The 22,017-nt window shown below is 34.5% G+C and overlaps 2 protein-coding genes across 2 annotated transcripts; one reads left to right on the forward strand and one right to left on the reverse strand.

Annotated features, from left to right (window-relative positions):
- The first annotated feature begins 7,128 nt into the window (after window positions 1-7,128).
- Window positions 7,129-9,962, forward strand: LOC109157042 (bidirectional sugar transporter SWEET4-like). The gene is made up of 5 exons (XM_019304924.1): window positions 7,129-7,187; window positions 7,775-8,153; window positions 9,343-9,462; window positions 9,703-9,784; window positions 9,839-9,962. Exons 1-5 carry the CDS (start codon window positions 7,129-7,131, stop codon window positions 9,922-9,924), a joined length of 726 nt encoding a protein of 241 aa, XP_019160469.1. The 3' UTR covers window positions 9,925-9,962.
- Window positions 9,963-11,665: 1,703 nt separating this feature from the next.
- On the reverse strand, window positions 11,666-20,702 carry LOC109157043 (bidirectional sugar transporter SWEET5-like). Its single transcript, XM_019304925.1, has 6 exons — window positions 20,660-20,702; window positions 20,462-20,498; window positions 18,107-18,485; window positions 15,054-15,173; window positions 13,651-13,734; window positions 11,666-11,929 (listed from the first exon to the last, which is right to left on the reverse strand). The coding sequence occupies exons 1-6, from the start codon at window positions 20,700-20,702 to the stop codon at window positions 11,666-11,668; spliced, it is 927 nt and encodes a 308-aa protein (XP_019160470.1).
- Window positions 20,703-22,017: the final 1,315 nt, after the last annotated feature.

Here is a 22,017-nt window from a genome sequence, read left to right on the forward strand (position 1 = left end):
TCTAGACGAAGTGTAATCGGAGACAAAGACTATGAAGACGAAGATTCGAAGAGTGAAAACTTTCAAGATAGAGAGGCTGCAAAGACCAAATGATGGAAGGGTCTGCCTCTTGTGTATTATCAAGACCGGGTGATAAGAAAGATCATTCGATGAGTTAAGGGACAATTGGTAAAATCAACCATCGTATTCGAGAGGACCTAAGGTTCGAGGCGTTAAATTAGTTTACAACTCGATAAGGCAAGCTCAAATATTATCCGAGCACAAAAGCAGCTCAAATATTTTCTGAGCTCAATCAAGTCTGAAACCTTAAAGGGTGAGGAAACATGTTCTAAGGCACGAAAAGTCAAGGCACATATCTTGAGATCAATCCTTCATTAAATGCAAAGCTGAAGTTAGTCACTTTTTAAGGATTCAACGACTATAAAATCTAACAGCACACTTATCCTCTAGATTACCCGATGTTCTCTACACGCTGGTCCATAGTCTTTTTTTAAAATGGTTTTCCCTCCAATGAAACTATTTTCTCCAGCCTATAAATACCCTCTTCATTCACTAAAGAAGGTTTTGGTCAATTAAAATTTTCTAAGGGCGAAAAAGCTTCACTACAAGAAAAATGCACATAGACAACACTAGAAAGACAACAGTTTTTAAGAAAAGTGTTGTCTTTTGTATAAAAGACAACAGTTTGGTACAAAACCGTTGTCTTTGATGCAACACTTTTGTCAAAGACAACGGTTTTTACTTAACCGTTGTTATAAGTGTGTTGTCTTTGTGCATTTTGTGAAAAGACAACACCACAACGACAACGGTTTTTTAAAACCGTTGTCTATGTGCGTTTTTTTTTAAATAAGACAACGGTTTTTTTAACCGTTGTCGTTGGTGTGTTGTCTTTATGTGCACTGGAACACACAACACTAGAAAGACAACGGTTGTTTAAAACCGTTGTCTTTGTGCGCTCTTGTGACTAGTGTTTTAAGATAAGAGAGACAAAAGCTCAAAGTTTACATCCAGATTTTAAGGAGTCTTGTGCTGCATCAATGTGCGAAGATCCAAACTTATTCATGCCAAGGTTTCAGTTGGAGAAGAAGAAAATCCTTTTCTTCAACCTTTGTAAACTCTACTCGGAGAAGTAGAAAGAGGTTGATTAACTTTGTAGGAGTTGAAAAACCTGGGTTCAAAGTTCACGGGCGACTATTGTGTACAACGAGTGGCTTTGATGGTGTATTGTACTAAGGGGTTTAGTGCAATCCTTCACGTGTCGTGAAGAAGAGTGGAGTAGGCTTTGTTAACAGTCGAATCACTATAAAAACACTCTGTACGTCTCTCTCTTTTACTTACTGCTTTATTTAGCATATCACTCACGAACAAAACTAATTAACTTTTCATCAAGCAAACCAAACCTCCAAAAGAACGTCAAAAATGGTTAATAAATTATTTCCACTGTGCATAAACTTTGATCGTATAGTTAAGACTATCCTTTGGATAGACTTAGCTATTCGCGAAGATTTTTCAAAATCTAAGTAAGTCTATTCATCCCCCCCCCCCCCCTGTAACACCTCGTGTTACGATCCTTAAAACCAATTAATCATTTAACCAATAATTACACAAAAGAAAGAATTAAATCACAATAATTAATTAGGAAAGGCCCACCATAGTCCATGGGCCCTTATCCCTAAACCCAATCCTTAGTCCCAAAAGGAATAGAATTAGCAAGCCTATAATATTAGTTCCTAATTAGGACTCCTAAATATATAAATAGGGGACTTAAGAGGCACCTAGAACCCCCCACCACAATAATCCCTCACCACACAAGAAGTTCCAAGAATTCCCCTAGGAGAAATCAAGAAAGAAGAAAGCTTCAAGAAAGACCCTTCATAGCCAAGGAATTAATTAAGGCTAAAAGGTAACCCATGTCTCAACAAAACCTATTTTCATAGCTATGATTCCCCTCTTAGGATTTCCCCATATTATTGTGTATTGATGATTTGTGATATTATTATTGATGATTGGTGGGATGATCCCATGGGTGATCTTGATGATGAGAGGTTCTTGATAATTATGGTGTTCTTGACGATTGTATAACGTTCTTGATAATTATATGGTGTTCTTGATGTTCTTAATGATTATATGAGGTTCTTGATAGTTATATGATATTCCTACCGAATCTTGATTTTGGAAGATGAATTGTGTTCTTGTTGATTTAAAAATAATTAGAACCCTAGGTTATATCGTGGAATTCGTATGGTATTATTCTTGGTATATTGGGTGGGAATTCGCATGATTGGGTGTTGATTATGTTTAGAAAAGCATGATAGGTTATGTGCCATATGTTTCTTGATTTTTGATCCGTTAATTGTCTACGTGTGTTATAAATTGCGTTTGAAAGTGTCTAAGCATGGCTTCGGGTTCCACAAAGGTTCCCGGGGCGTTTTTAGTGGAAAAAAGTCAGTGGGGGGAGGTGGGGGTAGGGGACCTGCCACTTACCCGCGGCCTACTTGGGCAACGCCGGCAGCGGGCAGCCGGCGGGTGGGCAGCTGCCCGCCGGGCACCCGCTGCCCGGAACAGTGCCACCGCCGGGTGACCCCTCACCCACCGGCTACCCGCTGGTTTGTACCCCAATTTGGGATTTTGGCTTCCCCGTTTGATGTTTCCCCGATCCCCGTGGTGTCCCAACGGATTCCGTCCATCGTGCCTATGTCTAGTTTGATATTTCGGGTACCGTTCGTAGGTTGTATGAGTCTTATATACTGCATGCTAGTTGAATTGGTATCCCGTTGACCTAGGTGAAAGAAGTATGAACCCCTTAGGATTATTCTTAGTATGTGAAGGATCACGCATAGGTTTTGTTATACGCTTTCTCCCCCTTCCCAATGGTTAATGTGGGTTGCATGTGCTTGCTATGTGTTATGTGTGCATGATACCCCAATTCGGTTGCGATCGGATTGGTTATTCCTGAGCTGCGGTTCAGAAGCTGGCTGCGGTCAGATTTACACTCCCGGGCTGCGGTCCACCGTTTGGTTGCGATCAAACGTTTCTACATGAGCTGCGGTTCATATTTCCTGGCTGCGGTCAGATGACATACTCTTGGGCTGCGGTCCACTATTTGGTTGCGATCAAACTATGATGAGCTGCGGTTCATCGGTCGGTTGCGATCGACCCCTCCGTGTTGTGATACGGGGCAGGGTGCTGCGGGGCCGTGTCAGAGCTATATGCGCTGACCCTCATGTATGGGCATGCGATTGGTCCTGTGGCGCCAACAAAGTGTGCTATGTGATGAGATATGGATGAGTTGTTGCTATGAGTACCTTGGGGATGTGACTATGGGATTTACACTGGGAATCGTATATGTCGGATTATGATTATTAATTGTGCTTATCTTACCTGTCTTGTCTGTTGTAAACTGTATATGCTTGGTATAACTGCTGTCTGTGCTTAGCCCTATCTGTTGAGTCGATCCCTGTTTTAAAAGCTAGAGTCTCGTAGGATATATCTTCATGCTTCAAATTGGTTTTCGTATATCTATATATATGACTAGAGCAAATTACACTTTTGGTCCTGTGACTATTAGGGGTGTGTTAATTTGGGTACGTGACTTTTAAAACTAACAATTTAGTCCTTTAACTATCATTTTTTTAGCAGATTTGGTCCTCCTGGCCAAATTGCCGGTGGAATTTGGCCGGAAAGACATTCGAATTTTTAAATCAAATATTAGTGGGGGTAATTCGGTCTTTTTAATTGTAAAAAAAATAGCGTTTGATTTAAAAATTCGAACGTCTTTCCGGCCAAATTCCACCGGCAATTTGGCCTGGAGGACCAAATCTGCTAAAAAAATGATAGTTAAAGGACTAAATTGTTAGTTTTAAAAGTCACGTACTCAAATTAACACACCCCTAATAGTCACAGGACCAAAAGTGTAATTTGCTCATATGACTATATGTATTGTATTTCAACGCGTTGGAGTGGGTTACCAGCATCTCTCGCTGAACAGATATATTTGGCTAGGCACAGACGAGTAGATCACAGGAGCGCGCTAGAAGCTTGGGGCGTAGATTAGATAGTGTTCCCTTTCGGCCTGCGTGCCATGACTTTGTATTGATACTGATTGAGGTTTTATTTAGCCTGTGCACCTGAGTTCTCTAGCTCGGGTGTGGCATAACACCCCGTACTCCTGTATCCTATTTTGGGATTTAGTGAGATTCTATCTCCATTATATAAGTTTTAAAAGTCTTAAAAATCTGGGGTGTTACAACCCCCCCCCCCCCCCCCCCCCCCAAGACTCACTCCCAATCCTTTCGAGACCAACAAAGACAAGTAGTACAATTGTAACACATTGGGATTAGTGCTTGATTTGAACACATCTTGTCATCTTCTGCTCAAGGGGTCTTCGAGGCTGACCCTTGTAGTAGAGATTGGGTATTGAAGAACGAAGGAGATATCCAGTTCGAAGGAACACCACCTACAGTCAATAGTGCTTTGGTGATACACTGTGACTTTTCACTTGTATTTTTGCACAAGATACTAATGAAATCTTCCTTGGACGATAAGGAAGAGAGTGGCCTAGGCTATTGCTGCACCACTATAAAAATCTTTCTTTCTACTTTACATTCTACATTTTAATTTCTTGCACTTTACTTTCAACTTATCGAAACATTTAAGCACACATGCATAACATGTCTTTTTCGTTCAAGTTTTTTCTATCTCAAAACGCGCTACAAACTTCAAGGGCATGTTTACTAATAGGATATTTTCTCCAATTTTCGAGAAAACTGGAGAATTGGAGAATAGAAAACAGAAAACATGTTTACTAGCACAGTTTTCCATTTTGAAAACTGAAAATAATTTTCCAGTTTTCTAGAAAACATGAACAGTCTTAAAAACTGTTTTCGAAATGAAAAACAGAATCATCTATCATCTATTTGGTTACATGTCACTATAACCACATTACTATGATTACATTCATTATCATATTCTTTTACTTATCACCATCTTTTATTTTTTCTACTTACTTTAATTTACTTATTTAAACATAACTTATTTTCTTACACTTTAAAGTTAGACATTATTTACATTATCAAAAGTAAGAATTGAACTCTATATAATGTTTTAGATTTTGATTGAATCCAATAGATTATTAGTTCGGATATTTTAGTTATGTTATATTGTAATACAAGTTCGGTCCTCCGGATATCGGATATTGAAATCTCACATATATTAGAATTCAAAGTAAAAATTATATATATATATATATATATATATATATATATATATATATATATATATATATATATATATATATATATATATATATATATACATGTCATTGAAATGAAAATATCCAAAGAAAATATTTTGGATATTAGCTCAAAATAATATTAATATTATCTAAACTAAATTTTAGGTGAACTTAGTAGGTTATTGATTCGGATATATTTTTTAATTTTTATGTAAAAATCTTGCATATATTAGACTTAAAGTAAAAAAAAAAAAAAAAATTTATTTCATTTAAACCAAACATATATAAAAATATTTTAAATATAAGATCTAAAAATCACTCAAAATTAAACTTAATTATGTTAATTTTATAACGTTAATCTAAAAAAATATATATTTGAAAAAATAAGTGTTAGTAAACAAGTTTTCTAAACAGAAAACAGAGAATGAAAAACAGAGGATGAAAACTAAAAAATTAGAAAACAAAAAACATATATAGAACAGTTTTTTGTTAGTAAACGGGTCCTAAGTCTTCTACTGCCTATCACTAGTTATCCGAGGGTGACAAGCTCTATCAATTGTTTAACATTGTTTTTGAAAATCGTTTTGAAAAATTATCTAAGTGAAAATTTTGAAAAAGTCTATTCAACCTCCCCCTCCACTCTCCTTTTATGCTTTCATCGGGATCAACAAATTGGTAGTTATAGTTAAGATCAAGAGCTTACCACTATGTGAAAAAATTATAACTAATAGTAAAGATGTAAATTTATTTTCTTATATTTGTGTAGTAATCAATGCCACATTTCAATGACATAATGCTAGACTTGACCCTCTAAGCCTTGCAAACTAGTGTATGCTATGCATTGGTTAATACATTTAATGTGCATCCATATAACATATTGCATGTACTACACCCTAAACCTATGCCCCACCTTTGGAGTCAGACCAACAAAAGTTTTCTTCCATTCATATTGCTCTCAATAATTATAGATTTGTTTTCTCTATTTCGATCAATTAACTATATATATATATATATATAGAGTTCATAATCTCTATGTATTATCTCATCCTCCATATCTCCCTCCATTTAATTAATTAGAGTCAATTTGTTAGAAATATTTATCACCTATTCAAATCTCCCTCTCTTCTATTTATTATTGTATTCTCTTTAGTGTGTTTTGAACACATTATATTGCCATTCTAATCATGCTCTCCATGGACACCACCCGTATAATTGTGGGCATAATTGGTTAGTGTTTTTTTAATTTGAATATCATTCTTTCTCTTGATATATATTCGGAGTATATTCTTTTTTTTTTTTTTCACAAAACTTTGTAGTAAGAAATCTTTACTAATTATAATACGTTTATTTAAACAAAATGCAACTTAAATATCTTGTTCCAAATATTTTTGTATTGAATTTTCTATAAAATTTGTAATGTTATATTATTACACGATATTATTTTGTTTTGGAGTTAATTAACTTGTTCTTGAATATTACAAAATATGATGCTTACTTTGGTTTACAAGAAAACCTTTAACTATTACTTAAAAGAGCCACAATGAGTTAGAACAACCTAAGTTGTTCATAGTTGACTGCTTAAATCAAAATGGTCAATAGACAATCCCATGGAGAATCGAGTTTGAAACCCTGCTAACTATCTAATTAACAAAGTTTTAACATTTAAATTAAATTAAGGTTTGATGCTTTTGGACCAGGACTATGTGGTCTAATAGTACCCGGGTTAGACTTTTATTTGAAAGATTATGAGTTCGAGCCTTACTACATTGTAATAGAGCTAGTAACATCCAAAAAAAAAGTTTTGATGCTTTCGGGGCCAGAACTAACCACATCCATGCGTTACCTAAATAGATTATGATAAGTAAATATTATTTGTTATTACTAATCTCATGCAAATGTTTATTTATTCATTTTCAGGGAATCTTGCATCTTTGTTCTTGAGAATCTCACCTTTGTAAGCTCCATTTCCAATGCTAGCTAGCTTTTAGTATCAAATTATTATGAGTTAATAACTGATCTAAACCATCCACTATTAGAATTTCATCACTTTGATCTTGGACTTCTAAACTTGCTTAATTTCATCCATTACTATGTAATTTTTATCTAAAATAGTTCTTTGTCCAAATCAAAATAGTCCTAAAATAGTCCTAATTAGGACTATTTTAGTTAACAATTACATAGTTGGAGATGATTGAAATTGAGCAAGTCTGGAAGTCCACTACTGAAAATTATGAAATTTCCGACCACCTGAAAGTAATCTTAAATCAAGTCGAAAGCAAAAAGTGGTCAGAAATAGCAACAAAGATTTTTAAGGATACCAAAAGTGGTCGGAACAAGACTTTCGACTTGATTTAAGATCACTTTTAGGTGGTCGAAAATTCCATAATTTCCAATAATTTCTAATAGTGGTCGAGGGTCAAAGTGGTGAAATCCTAATAGTCGAGAGACCAAATCACGTATTAACTCAATTATTGTTGGTGTTGTTGTTGTAGTAAATATAATATTTTTAATTTAATTTCCTTTTTATGATGAAAATTTCAGGCCCACAATTGTAGAAATATGGAAGAAAAAATCAGTGGCGCAATACTCAGCGGCACCCTACCTAGCCACATTCCTCAACTGTGGCATTTGGGCGTTTTATGGAACCCCCATTGTGCACCCAAATAGCCTCCTTTTGTTGACCGTTAATGCCTCAGGCGTAGCCTTTTCCATTGTTTACTTATTCGCGTTTCTCTACTGCTCCGACAGAAAAAAGAGGTTTAAGGTAGCTCTCATCGTCCTGGCCGAGGTTGTTTTCATGGCGGCTCATGCCATTCTAGTCCTAACTCTTGCCCATAATTGGAAACTTCGATCTGCCATTGTTGGTGGCATTGCAGGGGTGTGTAGCATTCTCATGTACGCCTCTCCCTTGGCAATCATGGTTCGTACTTTAACTTAATTACTTTATTTTCAACTTTCATTCTTTTAATTAATTTGCATGGTTGCCAACTACCATGTAGTATGATGGCATCCGGATTATCTATCCAAGTGGATAGTCAAAGGTTCGAACCCCGATGGCGGGGGCTTATATTCTTTGTGTTGAAAATGTTTGAGAAAGTATAAAACAGAAACTACCTTGTAAAGAATCAAGTATTTCAAAAAGAAAAAAATTAATTTGCATGGTTTTTAACATTTTCTTGGAATTGTTGAGTATGGAGGAGCCTTAAATCTGTAGACCAACTTTCTCATTCTTAAAGGAGCCTACCAATTCAGCAATTCAATTAGTCATGGTTTTTAACATTTTCTTGGAATTGTTGGGTATGGAGGAGCCTTAAATCTGTAGACCAACTTTCTCATTCTTAAAGGAGCCTACCAATTCAGCAATTCAATTAGTCACTGTGTCAGAAAGTGGATATCCCGTTTCACTTATAAAAAAGTTTCAGTGAATTCCATTTTTGGTCCTACTCTTATAGGGGTCATTCTAATTTTAGTCCACCATAATTATTTTTGCCACATTGCGTCCACTATTATTAAAAGTGTTCCAATTTTAGTCCACGAAAAATCTTAAAGTGGACTAAAATTGGAACACTTTTAATAATGTGGACGCAATGTGACAAAAATAATTATGGTGGACTAAAATTGGAAAAGCCCCTATAACAATAGGACCAAAAATGGAATTCACTCAAAAAGTTTTTATGGCCCTGTTTGGTAGTCTAGCTGAAAAGCTAACTAAAAGTTGAGAGTTGAAAAGCTAGTAGCTAATAAGTTAACTAATTGAAATTGGAGTGTTTTAGTAAAATTAATTTTGAATTAGCTGATAATTGTTAATTAAAAGACATATATACAAAGATAAGTTAAGATATTAGGGTTTTGATTAACAAAGGTAGATGGTGTCATTTTTGTAATTGTATATTAATAAAGATAATAAAAAAAATAAAAAAAATAAAAAAAATAAAAAAAATAAAAGTTAGTCACGAGCTTATTTTGAAATGCTACTTAGGATAACGTTTCAAAATAAGATATTAGCTCTCCATGTTTACCAAACAAAGCTTATAGCTTATTAAGTTCTACCAAATATAGCGGTTGACATCTATGTATTATGTAAATTTTCATTTTCTTTTGTTGTGCAGAAATTGGTGATTACCACAAAGAGTGTAGAATACATGCCATTTTCCATTTCATTATGCTCGTTTATGAGTGGTCTTTGCTGGACTGTCTATGCCCTTCTTCCACTTGACCCATATATTCTGGTGACTATTCTTCCCATTCAAATATTTTCTTTTACATTAGATAATAAATGTGTATGCTAAAAGCCTAAAACATAAAATAACTTTAAAGGTACGTATGTTTCAATAAATAAATTTTCGTTACTTAAAATAACTTCTCTTATCAAAAAATAGAAGAGAGAAAAAGAAACAACACAATAGCATCTATGCAGAGAATAATGAAAAGCTTATTACCCAATAAAAAAACAAAAAATGTCCTTTCAGGTGCCAAATGGTATAGGAGCTCTAGCTGGATTGGCACAATTAGTGTTGTACGCAAAATACTACAAATTCAACAAAAGTGTTGATGAGAATTCTCCGGGCTTAGCTCAATGGTTTAGTAGACAGTACTGGAGAGAAGAAGAGAATTCCCGGGTTGATATGGAAGTGGGCATGACTGAGATTGACTTATCTACCCACGCCACGAAACCCAGCAGTGAGGCATGAAAGAAGATGTTTGATTGCATGCATATTATAATATAATGATTAGATGCATGACGATATTATAATCAACATTATGTTTTATTTTGATTGATATGGAAATAACACATTTATTTTTATTTCAAATGATCGATGAGCCAATACCGCATTTTACAATTAAGGGTGCGTTTGAAAATTTGAAAAATGATTCTGGAAATTATTTTACGGGTTTCCAGTGTGATTAGAGGGAGAAAATGGAAGTCAATATAAAATAGAGGTGTGGTCAATGAAAAATAGAGGGGGTTTTCTGAAAAATGACTTCCCTTTTTTTTTTTTTAAGAAATCATTTTCTGTTTGCAGTAGTGGGGGTAAGGAGCACCCAATCACCCGCCGCCGCCAAGACCCCCCACCATCAACACTACCATCATTGTATATTTTAAATATTTAAAATTAAAAATAATTATGCTCATTTTTTCAGAAAATGAATCAAACACATCAAGACAGTTTTTCAGAATGCAACCAAACACAGGAAATAAAAATGCTTTCTGAAAATGACTCATTTTCCAGAAGTCATTTTCCTACTTTTCAAACGGACCCTAAAGATCAAAAGGCCATGGTCAAAAAGTAGTGTCCCAAGAACATGAAAACAATCAATTTAAAGAATAGAAAGAAGAAAAATTCAAACAAATTAAAGCAAAAATTTTCTAGCAAGAATAGAGTCTCAACAATTTCTTCCCCTCACTTTTTCGAGTCATTGTGTGGCACTGAAGAGCAAATGAACCCAAAATGGAGAAATACAAGGAGATTCCTATTTACTTAATGGCTCCTTAACAGATTTTACATTTGCTGGTTGCGTTATCAATGAATGTCGGGGAAGTATCGACGACACTTTGAAGCAGTGTCTTTCAGGTTCATAATGCTATGATATGTGTCTTGTGAGTTGTATTGTGATTTTTTATGTTTTGTGTTATAAAATTATGTATCTTACAAGTATAAATTTTGTACCTTGTTGTGTCATTCCACGGTTCATACTGCTATGTGGATCTTGATCCATAATATAAATTGTCATTTTTAAAAGGGAGAAGTGTCAAATAGATCCATCTACTATTTGAAAGTGTTCAATTCCCCCCACCATCTAAAATATGTGGTAATCAGGCACATTTACTCTCTAAATTTGTTCAATTAGACTTTTTCGTAGGTTATCACCAATTTTTGATGACGTGGCCCGGTTACCATTACATGTCACTAATTACATGGCTTTAAAATAATAAAAAAATAAAATAAAAAATAAAATAAAAAGTGGGTCAAATCTGAATTACTAAATAAACACCTTATTTTCCCTAATCTATAAAAAATTTCCGCCGCATGCTCGAGCTTGCCTCAAATCCCGCCGTCGCCGTTGCAAATCCCTCAAATCCGCCGCTTCTACATGCTCGAGCTCGTCTTCCACCGCCGTATGTTGGAGTATCCTTGCCTCACCTCCGATCCCGCACACGCCGCCCGTCGTCTACCTCTCGTACTACGCCGGCCTCGACAACCTCCGCTACCACTTCGGCCCCAAAGCCAACTCCTACTTCCGCTACGGCCTCAATTTGTACGATTACATAGCCCGCGTAGATTCCCCTCCGGGTGGGCAAGAAATCTAGGTCACGATAATTTTCTGGTAATGGCCCGGCTGGCCTTGGATTTCACGCAGCCGGTGATACTCATCGATTTTCTTGTTCAGAGAGTCTATTTCCAGATCTTGATTCGGAGATCAACCTTGCAGTCAACGTTGGAGGTCGTGGCTTTTGACGGCGAGAGTTTGCTTTGAGGCGGAGATTGTTGTTTTCAGAGTTGTGGTGTTTTTGGTGCCGTGTTCGAACGCCGAAAAAGATCCGGTTCCGACGGGGATGTCGCCGGAAATATGGAGCTTTTCGTTGGGGTTTGGGGCGGAGACGGATATGTTGAGTTTGGAGGTGAGGGTGGTGGAGGAGAGGTCGAATTGGGAGACGTGGAGAGAGTTGACGGCGAAAGTGGGCTGTTCGGGGCGCTGATGTCACCACCAATAACATAAAATTTAATGTCATTAAATTTATTTCCAGGTCAGCCAGTGGAATGGGCAACCGGATGGTAACCTGTGAAAAAGTTTAATTGAACAAATTTAGAGGGTAAATGTGCTTGATTAACACATATTTTAGATGGTGGAGGGAATTGAACACTTCTAAATAGTAGATGAGTCTATTTGACACTTCTCCCTTTTTAAAATGTTGATATATTGAACAGTTGAACTCGATCAGTTAAGTATGAATTGAAATTGACCAAACAAAAAGAAAATATTGATAAAGACAAAATCAAAAATGACGACTCTTTAAAAATAAAGAGAATCAAAATCACCATTTAGCAAAATTTTGATGTATATACACAAAATGTTGGGCCCATGCATTACAAGAATTTGTAACCAATAATTTTAGAGTTAATACCACTTGGGGTACTCTGACTAGGGTGATTTTGTCACATTTAATCATAAACTTTTAAATTGACCACTTGTGGTACTTCGACTTTTAAATTATTACCATCCGTGATCCTTCAAATTTTCAATTGTTACCGTCTGTGGTCCAAGTTAACCACACATGATCCTTCGATTATCAAATGTTAACCACATGTGGTCCTTCCAAGAGGATCGCGGCTGGTTAAATTTTGAAAGTTGAAGGACCATAGGTGGTTAACTTTGACCAAAGACGGTAACAATTTGAAAGTAAAAGGACCACCGGTGATCAATTTGAAAGTTTAGGACTAAACGTGACAAAACCACTATACTCGAAAGATTCCAGTTGGCATTAACTCAATAATTTTACATGGAAAACACACAAAATGGTCAACCAATTTCTCCTCCATTCCTTAAGCATTTTTATTGTTGGAATAAGGGCCAAATAAGCCATCGAACTGCGCACATTAAGTATTAAAATGACGCACTTTAAGCTTTGAAAATACGCATCTTAAGTGTTAAAATGGCGCACATTAAGTATTAAAATGACGCACTTTAAGTTTTGAAAATACGCATCTTAAACTTTAATTAAAGAATTGAAAAAAACTTTGAAGATACGACGTCGATTTTCTTTAGTAATAAAAAATAAAAAATGGTTCATATATTTATAACTTCGGTTTTTATAAAAAACTGACATCGTATTATTTTTAAAATTTTTAAAAAATCTGTAATTATTAACGTTAGTTTTTTAAATTAACCGGCGTTAAAACATTTTTAATAAAATTATATTTTGACGTCGGTTTTGTTAAAACCGACGTTATATGTTATTTTTGTAGTAGGATGACTTTAGGTAAGAAATTACATATGACGAAAATTAGATAGCTTTTTAAAATGTTGGTATACTGAACTCGATCAGTTAAGTATAAATTGACCCCCAAAAAAAATGATAAGACAAAATCAACAATGATGACTCTTTGGATTACCTTCATGATATAGCTCGTGCTCGCAGAGTTAGGGAGTTTCAACCAACAGTCTGAGTCTCCCCGGGTCTACCCCGTCCTTCCGATCAAAAAAAAAACAATGATGACTCTTTAAAAATATAAGAGAATTGAATCAAAATCCCCATTTAGCAAAATTTTGGTGTATATACAGGAAATGTTGGGCCATGCATTACAAGAATTTGTAACCAATTTTACATGGAAAAAAACATAAAATGGTCAACCAATTTCTCCTCCATTCCTTAAGCATTATCTAGTGTTGGATGTGGTGCCCAACTCTAGGTCCACTTGACTCTTATTGGAATTATTACAGTAGATTCCGTACAAAATTAATTGGGCCAGCCCAAGAAGTACTCCCACTCCATTAGTGATCTGAAATACAAGGCCCACCATTTAATTTGTGGCAAATTATAATGTGGACCGCAGTCCACAATGCATTGTGGTCCAGACATTAAAACGGTGCCGTTTCTTTAATGAAAAGAAACGGTACCCGTTCTACGCCTTTCCGTAAAAATTAATTTTGTTTGTATAACATATTCAGTTTCATTTTATATACATTGCAGTTTTATTTCAACACAACTACAGTTTCATTTCGATATAACTATAGTTTCATTCGACATTATACACTCAAATATGTGAAACTGTTATTCAGTTTCATTTTATATACACTATAGTTTCATTACAACATAACTACAATATCATTACGATATAGCCACAGCTTCATTGGACAATAAACACTCAAATGTGTGAAACTGTTATTCATTTTCATTTTATATACACTATAGTTTCATTTCAACACAACTCCAGTTTCATTTCAATTCAATTACAGTTTATTTGATAATATAAAAACAATATGTGATGCAGTTTCATTTTAGATACACTGTAATTTCATTTTGTAATTAACACACCAAAAATACAGGCATCGTTAAGTTGTAACGGCATCCGTTTCTTCACTTAAAGAAACGACGTTGTTTTTGGACCATGGTCCATGATATAATTGCTGTTAATTTGAGGCAAATTATTCTGTGGACCCGAGTCCAAATATACACAATTTACATACTAAATGTTCACAATTTATTTTTTTTAAAGTCACAATTTGTGATGACTCTGTATTGTCACAAATTCCCAAAACTTAAAAATACAATTTATGTTTTAGAAGTTCATAATTCCAATACTAAAAATACACAATTTTGAAATTGTTTTCTTTTAAAAAAAGGTTTATTGGTGAAAATAAACTGTAAAACACACCTTTAAGCTCATACCATGCTTAGCTTGTTACTTAAATTAAAATTATTATAATGTAACTTTTATTTAAAAAAAAAAAAAAAAAAAAAAAAAAACATGATTGTTTTACATAAAATTACTGTTTAGCGAGGAAAAAATGGAGGTTTTTTTTTTTTTTTTTTTGAGAATTTAATCGAGTGTTCTTACGAAACCGCTTGCAAATTCAAGTCAATTTTGAATTTTAAATAATGTATAAAAAATATTAGATCAAATCTTAGAAATGTTTTAAAATTTGCTACTAAATTATAGACTTAAAAATAACTAAAATTATCACAGAGCACCAAAATTGAATTATTTTCACTAATACCCTATTTAAAATAATATATATACTCTTCTTTGTGAAAATATTTATATTAAAGAAAAACAAAACAAAGTGCATGTAATTAGGAGACAGAACACTGACTCACCAGTATAAACAGATCAATTCTGAGGAGGGCGAAAGCTGCCCAGCAAAGAGCATTGGCAAATGTACATACGGAAAGAAACAATGGCATGTATTCCACACTCTTTGTGGCAATTACTGTTTTCTGCACCCAACAAATAATAATAATAATAATAATAATAATAATAATAATAATAATAATAATAATATGGCCTAATTGCATTACTTTGCCTGTTTAGAAGCTATTAATGGAGTACCTTTTTTTATTAGGGGACCTAATTACATTATTCTTTGGACATAAAATGTCAAAGTACGGTCCTGTTTGGTAACATATTTAGCTTATCATCCAATTTTGGTAAATTTTATTATGGACCATGGCCCAAAGCGGTGTCATTTCTTTTAATAAAAAGAAACGGCACTCGTTTCTTTCTTTTAATAAAAAGAAACGGCACTCATTTCTTTTAATAAAAAAAACGACACTCGTTTCGTGTAATTAATTCTGTTTGCATAACATATTCAATTTCATTTCAGCATAATTAAAGTTTAATTTTGTTTCGACTACAGTTTCATTTGACATTATACATACAATAGTCCGATTACAGTGAGGCCTGTTATTGATTTTCATTTTATACACACTGCAGTTTTACTACAACACCACTAAATTATAATTCTAATTCAACTACGGTTTCATTGGACAATATACACTCAAATATGTGAAACTGTTATTCAATTTCATTTTATATACACTGTGGTTTCATTACAACACAACTAAAGTATCATTTTGATATAATTACAGTTTCATTTGACATTATATACTCACTATGTGAGACATGTTATTCAATTTTTTTTATACATACTGTAGTTTCATTTCAACACAATTGAAGTATCATTTCAATTCAACTATAGTTTCATTTGACAATATACACTCAATATGTGAGACATGTTATTAAGTTTCATTTTATACATATTGTAATTTCATTTCAACACAACTAAAGTATAATTTTAATTCAATTACAGTTTCATTTGATAATATAAATACAATATGTGAGACAAGTTATTCAGTTTCATTTTAGATACATTGTAGTTTCATTTTGTTTTGAACACACAAGATATACGCGATTTGTTAAATATAACGGCCGTCGTTTCTTTACTTAAAGAAACGACGCTGTTTTTGGACCATGTTCTACTGTATAACAATTGACCAATTTTGACTTGTTTGACCACTATTAGCTATTTGACCTGGTTAAACAGCCAATATTAGTGTTTGGTTATTAGATTTTTGTAACAGCTTATTGCTCCAAATTAAACACTAAAATTCAAAAAGTTACTCTAAGCAACTTTTTCGATTAACTTTTTGAGAAAATAAATTATACCCTTAAAGGTCATTTTGCATGTATCAGTTATCAGCTAACATCTAATTTACCAAACATATTTCTAAAACCAACCAATGCTATCAGCTAACCAAACCCACTAACTCAATCCGCTAACAGCTATTTGCCGAACACCCCTACTCCTTTTTTGTTTTAAGTGACGAGAAAATTCTGTAGCAACTACTACCCAAGGGTGTTGATGTAGTAAATACCCGTGTTTATTATGAATACGTATAAAGTACAAGGTCAAACCGAGCTTCTGTCTTTGCGGGGTCTACTTGTTGGTTTAAGATATCGAGCTCGGATTATGGCGTGAGGCTAGAGGTTCCCAAGCTCAATAAGGCTATATAGAAATTCCAAAAAAGTCCCCTCTGCCAATGTCTTGCGGGGTACTTATAGGGGTTTTGAAAGGACACATGCCGAGGGTTCAACATTGGGAAGCTCTCGAAAATCTCAGGGGGAAAGCGTGAATTTGAGTTTACCCTATGCCCTATTTATATGTGAGCGAAGCGGGAGTTCAAAAAATCAAAAACCAGATTCCTAGGCGTCTACTCTGATGCAACATGTGGCAACGCTTAACTTTGAGCGATGGTCAGCATGGATCGCCGTATGCTTGGTTAACGGAATGCTGATCGTAAGCTGTGATATGATTTTATAGTCCGAGCTCCTCGCCACGTTGCCCTGACTCGGGACACGAACTAGGGGGCTACTGGATAGAGAATATACCTCAGTCTACTGCCTTTATTGTAACCAAGACTTGATCGGGTACGAATCACCCCAAGACCCGAATTATTTCTCGACCTGGACTGATTGGAAGATAAGGCAGCGTCTGACCCACCTGACCTGTAGGTTGATTGACTCATTGGCTTGATAAACCCCTGCCCTAACGTCGCTCTGTTCGGCCCCAACCAAACTATTCTCTCAAGACCCTGAGCACGTGTACTTGATTCCTATAAGCAATTAGCTAGTCAGAATAGTCCTTACACGTGTACGACTCTCCTTCAGCTGACCCAATTACCAAGTCCATGGAGAGCACGTGACGCTCATGTCAAACCCTCGGCATGTGTCCCTTCAGCACCCCTATAAATACCTCGCGAGACGCTGGTAGAGGAAACTTTTTTGGAATTTTTATATAGCCTTATTAAGCTCGGAAACCTCTAGCCTCACGACATAGCCCGAGCTCGATATCTTAAACCAACAAGCAGACCCCACAAGGACTGAAGCCCCATCCGACCTTGTACTTTATACGTATTCATAATAAACACGGGTATTTACCACATCAGGTGAGCACAAAAACAATTTCTGTAGACTATGGTCCATACAACTATGTGGACCATTAATAAAATATATATTTTTAATATACTAAAGATACATTATTTATGTACTAAATGTACATTATTTGATAATATACAAAATAATGTACATTCAGTACTCAAATAATGTATTTTCAAATAATTGACATAGCTTCAATATACAAATAATGTACTTTTAGTGTATTAAAAATGTACATGGTCAATAGAATAATAATTGGGTGTGTACGGGGTAAATCTAGCCCCCGTATGTCCCTAGCCTAAATTATTCACAGCTTAATTACCGACTCAAACCAATAAGAGAAAAGTAAAACTTGTAAAAATTATGGGACAATGCAAGTATAATTAATGCGTAAGAAGAATTATTGAATTGAAGTTGGTGAATTATAGTAACAAACCATGACTGCCAAAGGAGAAGCATACATCAGGATGCCACCCACCACACAAATGCTGCCAATAATAGTTGCTCGAAGTTCGTAAGTATGGGCAAAATGTATGTCGAGAGTATAGAGAGTGGCCATGAAAACAACCTCGGCAAAGATGACGGAAGCTATGAGAAGCCTCTTCTTTTTGTCGGAGAAAATGAAGAAAATAATGGAATAGACTAACTCAATGGCGATGCCTGTGCCATTGATGGTCATCACAAGAATGCTGTTGGGGTGCACATTGGGCATCGAGTACAAACACCAAATCCCACAGTTGAAGAGAGTTGCTAGGTACGGTGCTACAGTGAATTGCATCACTGATTTGTTCTTGCATATTCTCACAAATGTTGACCTATATATATATGTTGGTCACTTGCATTGATCATAATTCACAATTCGGTTTGAATCAAACCATACGCTATACAAATCAAATCTTAACCGAGCTTTAATTTACTGTTATGTTTTCTATGCTATATTTGAGTGTGAGTATGTAAAATCTTTGAAAGGGGATAGAGCCATGGTCACAGCTAGCCACTTTATCATCTAAGGATCGGAAAGCAGGAAAATGACTTCTGAAAAATGAGTCATTTTCCAGACAAATTTTTCTTCATGGTTGTATTCTGAAAAATTGTCTTGGTGTATTTGGTTCATTTAAAATGAGTATAATGGTATAATTAAACATTTTAATTATTTTATTTAGAATATTATAGCATGTATAATAATATATAATAATATAATAATCTTAAATATAATAATAATAACTAATAAGATATCAAAATAACTCACCAAAGTCTTGTAATTCAACATACAACAACAACAACAATAATAATAATAAGTGGTATAGTAGTGGTGGTGGTGGTGGTGTGGCACTACTGGAAATTATGGAATTTCCGACCACCTGAAAGTGATCTTAAATCAACTGGACAGCAAAAAGTGGTTGAAAATAGCAATAAAGGTTTTTCCGGATACCAAAAGTGGTTGGAACAAGGCTTTCGACTTGATTTAAGATCACTTTCAGGTGGTCGAAAATTCCATAATTTCCAGCAGTGTGGTAGTGGTAGTGGTGGTAGTGGTGTTATTTGTTATATAATAATAATAATAATAATAATAATAATAATAATAATAATAATAATAATAATAATAATAATAATAATAATAATAATAATAATAATAATAATAATAATAACAACAACAACAACAACAACAGCAACAACAACAACAACAACAACAACAACAACAATAATAATAATAATAATAATAATAATAATAATAATAATAATAATAATAATAATAATAATAATAACTGGTAGTGGTATGACGGTGGTGGTGGTGGTGTAGTGACGGTGGTTGCGATGGTATGGTGGTGGTGGTGATGGCGGTGGTAATGTGGTCTTGTACTGATGGTGGTGATGGTGGTAGTGAGGTGGTGGTGGTTGTTGATGGTGTTGGTGGTGGTAGTGGTGGTGGTGTGATGGTGGTGGTGTGGTGGCGGTCATTGCGGTGTTATGTTGTTGATAGTGTTGGTGGTGGTGTGATGGTGGTGGTGTGGTGGCGATGGTAGGGTGGTGGTAGCGGTGGTAGTGTGGTCTTGTACTTGTAGTGGTGGTGATGGTGGTAATGAGGTGGTGGTGGCCGGTATGGTGTTGGCGGTGGAGTGGTGGTGGTGTGATGTTGGTGTAAAAGTTGGAAAATGACTTCCCTCCAAAAGTCAACGGAAATAATTTACATTGACTTGATTTTCCAGACACATCCAAACACTGAAAACCTGAAAAATGATTCATTTTCCAGATTTCCAAACACACCCTGACTAGATTTTGTGCTCTCCTGTTTTGTTTTCTATGCTATTTTGAGTGTGGGTATGTAAAATCTTTGAAATGGGATAGAGCCATGGTCACAGCTAGCCACTTTATTATCATCTAGGTAGATTTGGTGCTTTAGTGTTTTGTTTTCTATGCTATATTTGAGTGTGTATATGTAAAATATGAAATATCATCTAGGTAGATTTGGTGCTTTAGTGTTTTGTTTTCTATGCTATATTTGAGTGTGTATATGTAAAATATGAAATATTTTGATCGGTATGTATAGATAGAGAAATATTATATTATACTATATAAAAACAAAAAAATTTTCAAAAATATAAAAACAAAAATCATACTATCTCTTCAAATTTCAAGCAAATGAGACATATAATTGTGCTCAAATGCACATAACAATTTTCATTTTTAAAATTATGACACGAAACAAGAAATATAGCATCGTAGAGACTCTTGTTATAAAACACTTGACATGCATGATACTAGAAGTCTTGGAGATCAAAGTGGAACTTACACCGGTGCCAAAAACAAAATTAATGCAGTGACATTCCCTGAAAGAAAGTGACCAAATAAATATGAAATTTAGAATGTAAAATAATTAATTAGAAACTAGAATTTAAAAAAAAAAAAAAAAAAAAAATTGACACAGAAATTATGTGCTTGCATGTGTGACAATAAAACACTAATAATCTAATTTATAACAACAACTAACCGCAGATGCCGACTACTGTATGGGCAAGTTCTCTAAAGATCATGATTATTTAAGAATTATATGTAAATATACTAGATGATACAGAAAAATAAACTAGGAAAAAAAAAAGAATACTAAAAATGTTTATTTATTTATTTATTTACTTAAAAAATTAAAAAAAGAAGAAATATATATAGAGATTTGGAAAATTTTATTATAGAGTAGAGTGATGATGTCCTACATGTATATATATATATATAGTAAGAGAGAGAGAGAGATTAAAGAGATGATTGAGGAGGTACAGTAAAAAGAGTGGCGCTGAGAGAATAATGTGGCACAAAGGGACTTCTATTTTTACGTTTGTTGTTTGACTGGTGTTTTCTTGAATTTTGGTTGATTTTTATTCTAAATCAAAATATTTGTGTTTTTCAGCCGGCCAAAGTCTTGAATGCGTGATAAGGTTCCTTGCTAAATATTAAACATGTTTGTATAAGTAGCATTAAATTGCCATCAATAAGGTAGAAAGTATGGTATTGTAAGTATGAGGTTGGTGGGTGTGTTTGCATGAAAAGCATAAAGTTCGTTATTGTAAAAATATGATGCATGCTAACTTGTTTTTTAATTGAGAACTAAAAGCGATGAACCTGTAAACTTATTATATATATGTTGGTAATATTATGAAACTTGTTTGGTGTAATTTATTTCATTGTCATTGTCTAAGTGTTTTGTGTTTTCTTCAGTTTGCAGGCCAGGTAGCATATAGAAAATTGTGGTGAATTTATACTAAACAATAACCATCTATATATTGGAACAATATTGTCATAAGTTGTATGAATGTAATGTATATTATATATTATAGGAATAAGGGTACAATAAATTATTGAGTTACACACAATAATGCAATTAGGTCATTGAATCTTAAAAGGATTACAATTGAATCCCTAAACTAACCAATTTAATGACATTAGTTCAGTTTGCAGGTTTTACAAGTTTTTAACATGTCACTCCAATTTTTTTTTTAAATAATTGTTTTAAAATATTTTTTAAAAAATAATTGATGTTCTCCCATTTCTCTTTGCACTTTCCTGTTGGGCATAGAGGACTTGATGGACTGCATGTTGTTCATTACCGCCCAGGAGCGGAGCCAGGATTTAGGAATGCGGGGGCCAATCATGATAATTGTTAGAAAAGCAAGATCCTTTTGTTAGAGCTGAAATTTTTTAAAGCTTTTGGATGAGACTATGGGAGTGGGGGTGGGGGCTGGATTTTTTTGGATGAGAATGAGGCTGAATTTTGGAGTAAAGAGTACTCTGGAAGCTTTTGGAGCTGAACTTTTTTCAAAGCTTACACTAAAGGGGTGTTTGGTTGGGAGGAAGGAA

The sequence above is a fragment of the Ipomoea nil genome, unplaced genomic scaffold (assembly GCF_001879475.1).
Source record: "Ipomoea nil cultivar Tokyo-kokei standard unplaced genomic scaffold, Asagao_1.1 scaffold2761, whole genome shotgun sequence".
In the NCBI taxonomy this organism is placed as follows: Eukaryota; Viridiplantae; Streptophyta; class Magnoliopsida; order Solanales; family Convolvulaceae; genus Ipomoea; species Ipomoea nil.

Coding starts and splice junctions, on each gene's coding strand:
- LOC109157043 (XM_019304925.1), bottom strand. CDS start 20,702: ATGATCTTTAGAGAACTTGCCCATACAGTAGTCGGCATCTGCG. Junction 20,499..20,659: donor TACAGTAGTCGGCATCTGCG/GTTAGTTGTTGT, acceptor ACTTTCTTTCAG/GGAATGTCACTGCATTAATT. Junction 18,486..20,461: donor ATTTTGTTTTTGGCACCGGT/GTAAGTTCCACT, acceptor ATATATATATAG/GTCAACATTTGTGAGAATAT.
- LOC109157042 (XM_019304924.1), top strand. CDS start 7,129: ATGTTTATTTATTCATTTTCAGGGAATCTTGCATCTTTGTTCTTGAGA. Junction 8,154..9,342: donor CCTCTCCCTTGGCAATCATG/GTTCGTACTTTA, acceptor TTTGTTGTGCAG/AAATTGGTGATTACCACAAA. Junction 9,785..9,838: donor CAAATTCAACAAAAGTGTTG/ATGAGAATTCTC, acceptor ACTGGAGAGAAG/AAGAGAATTCCCGGGTTGAT.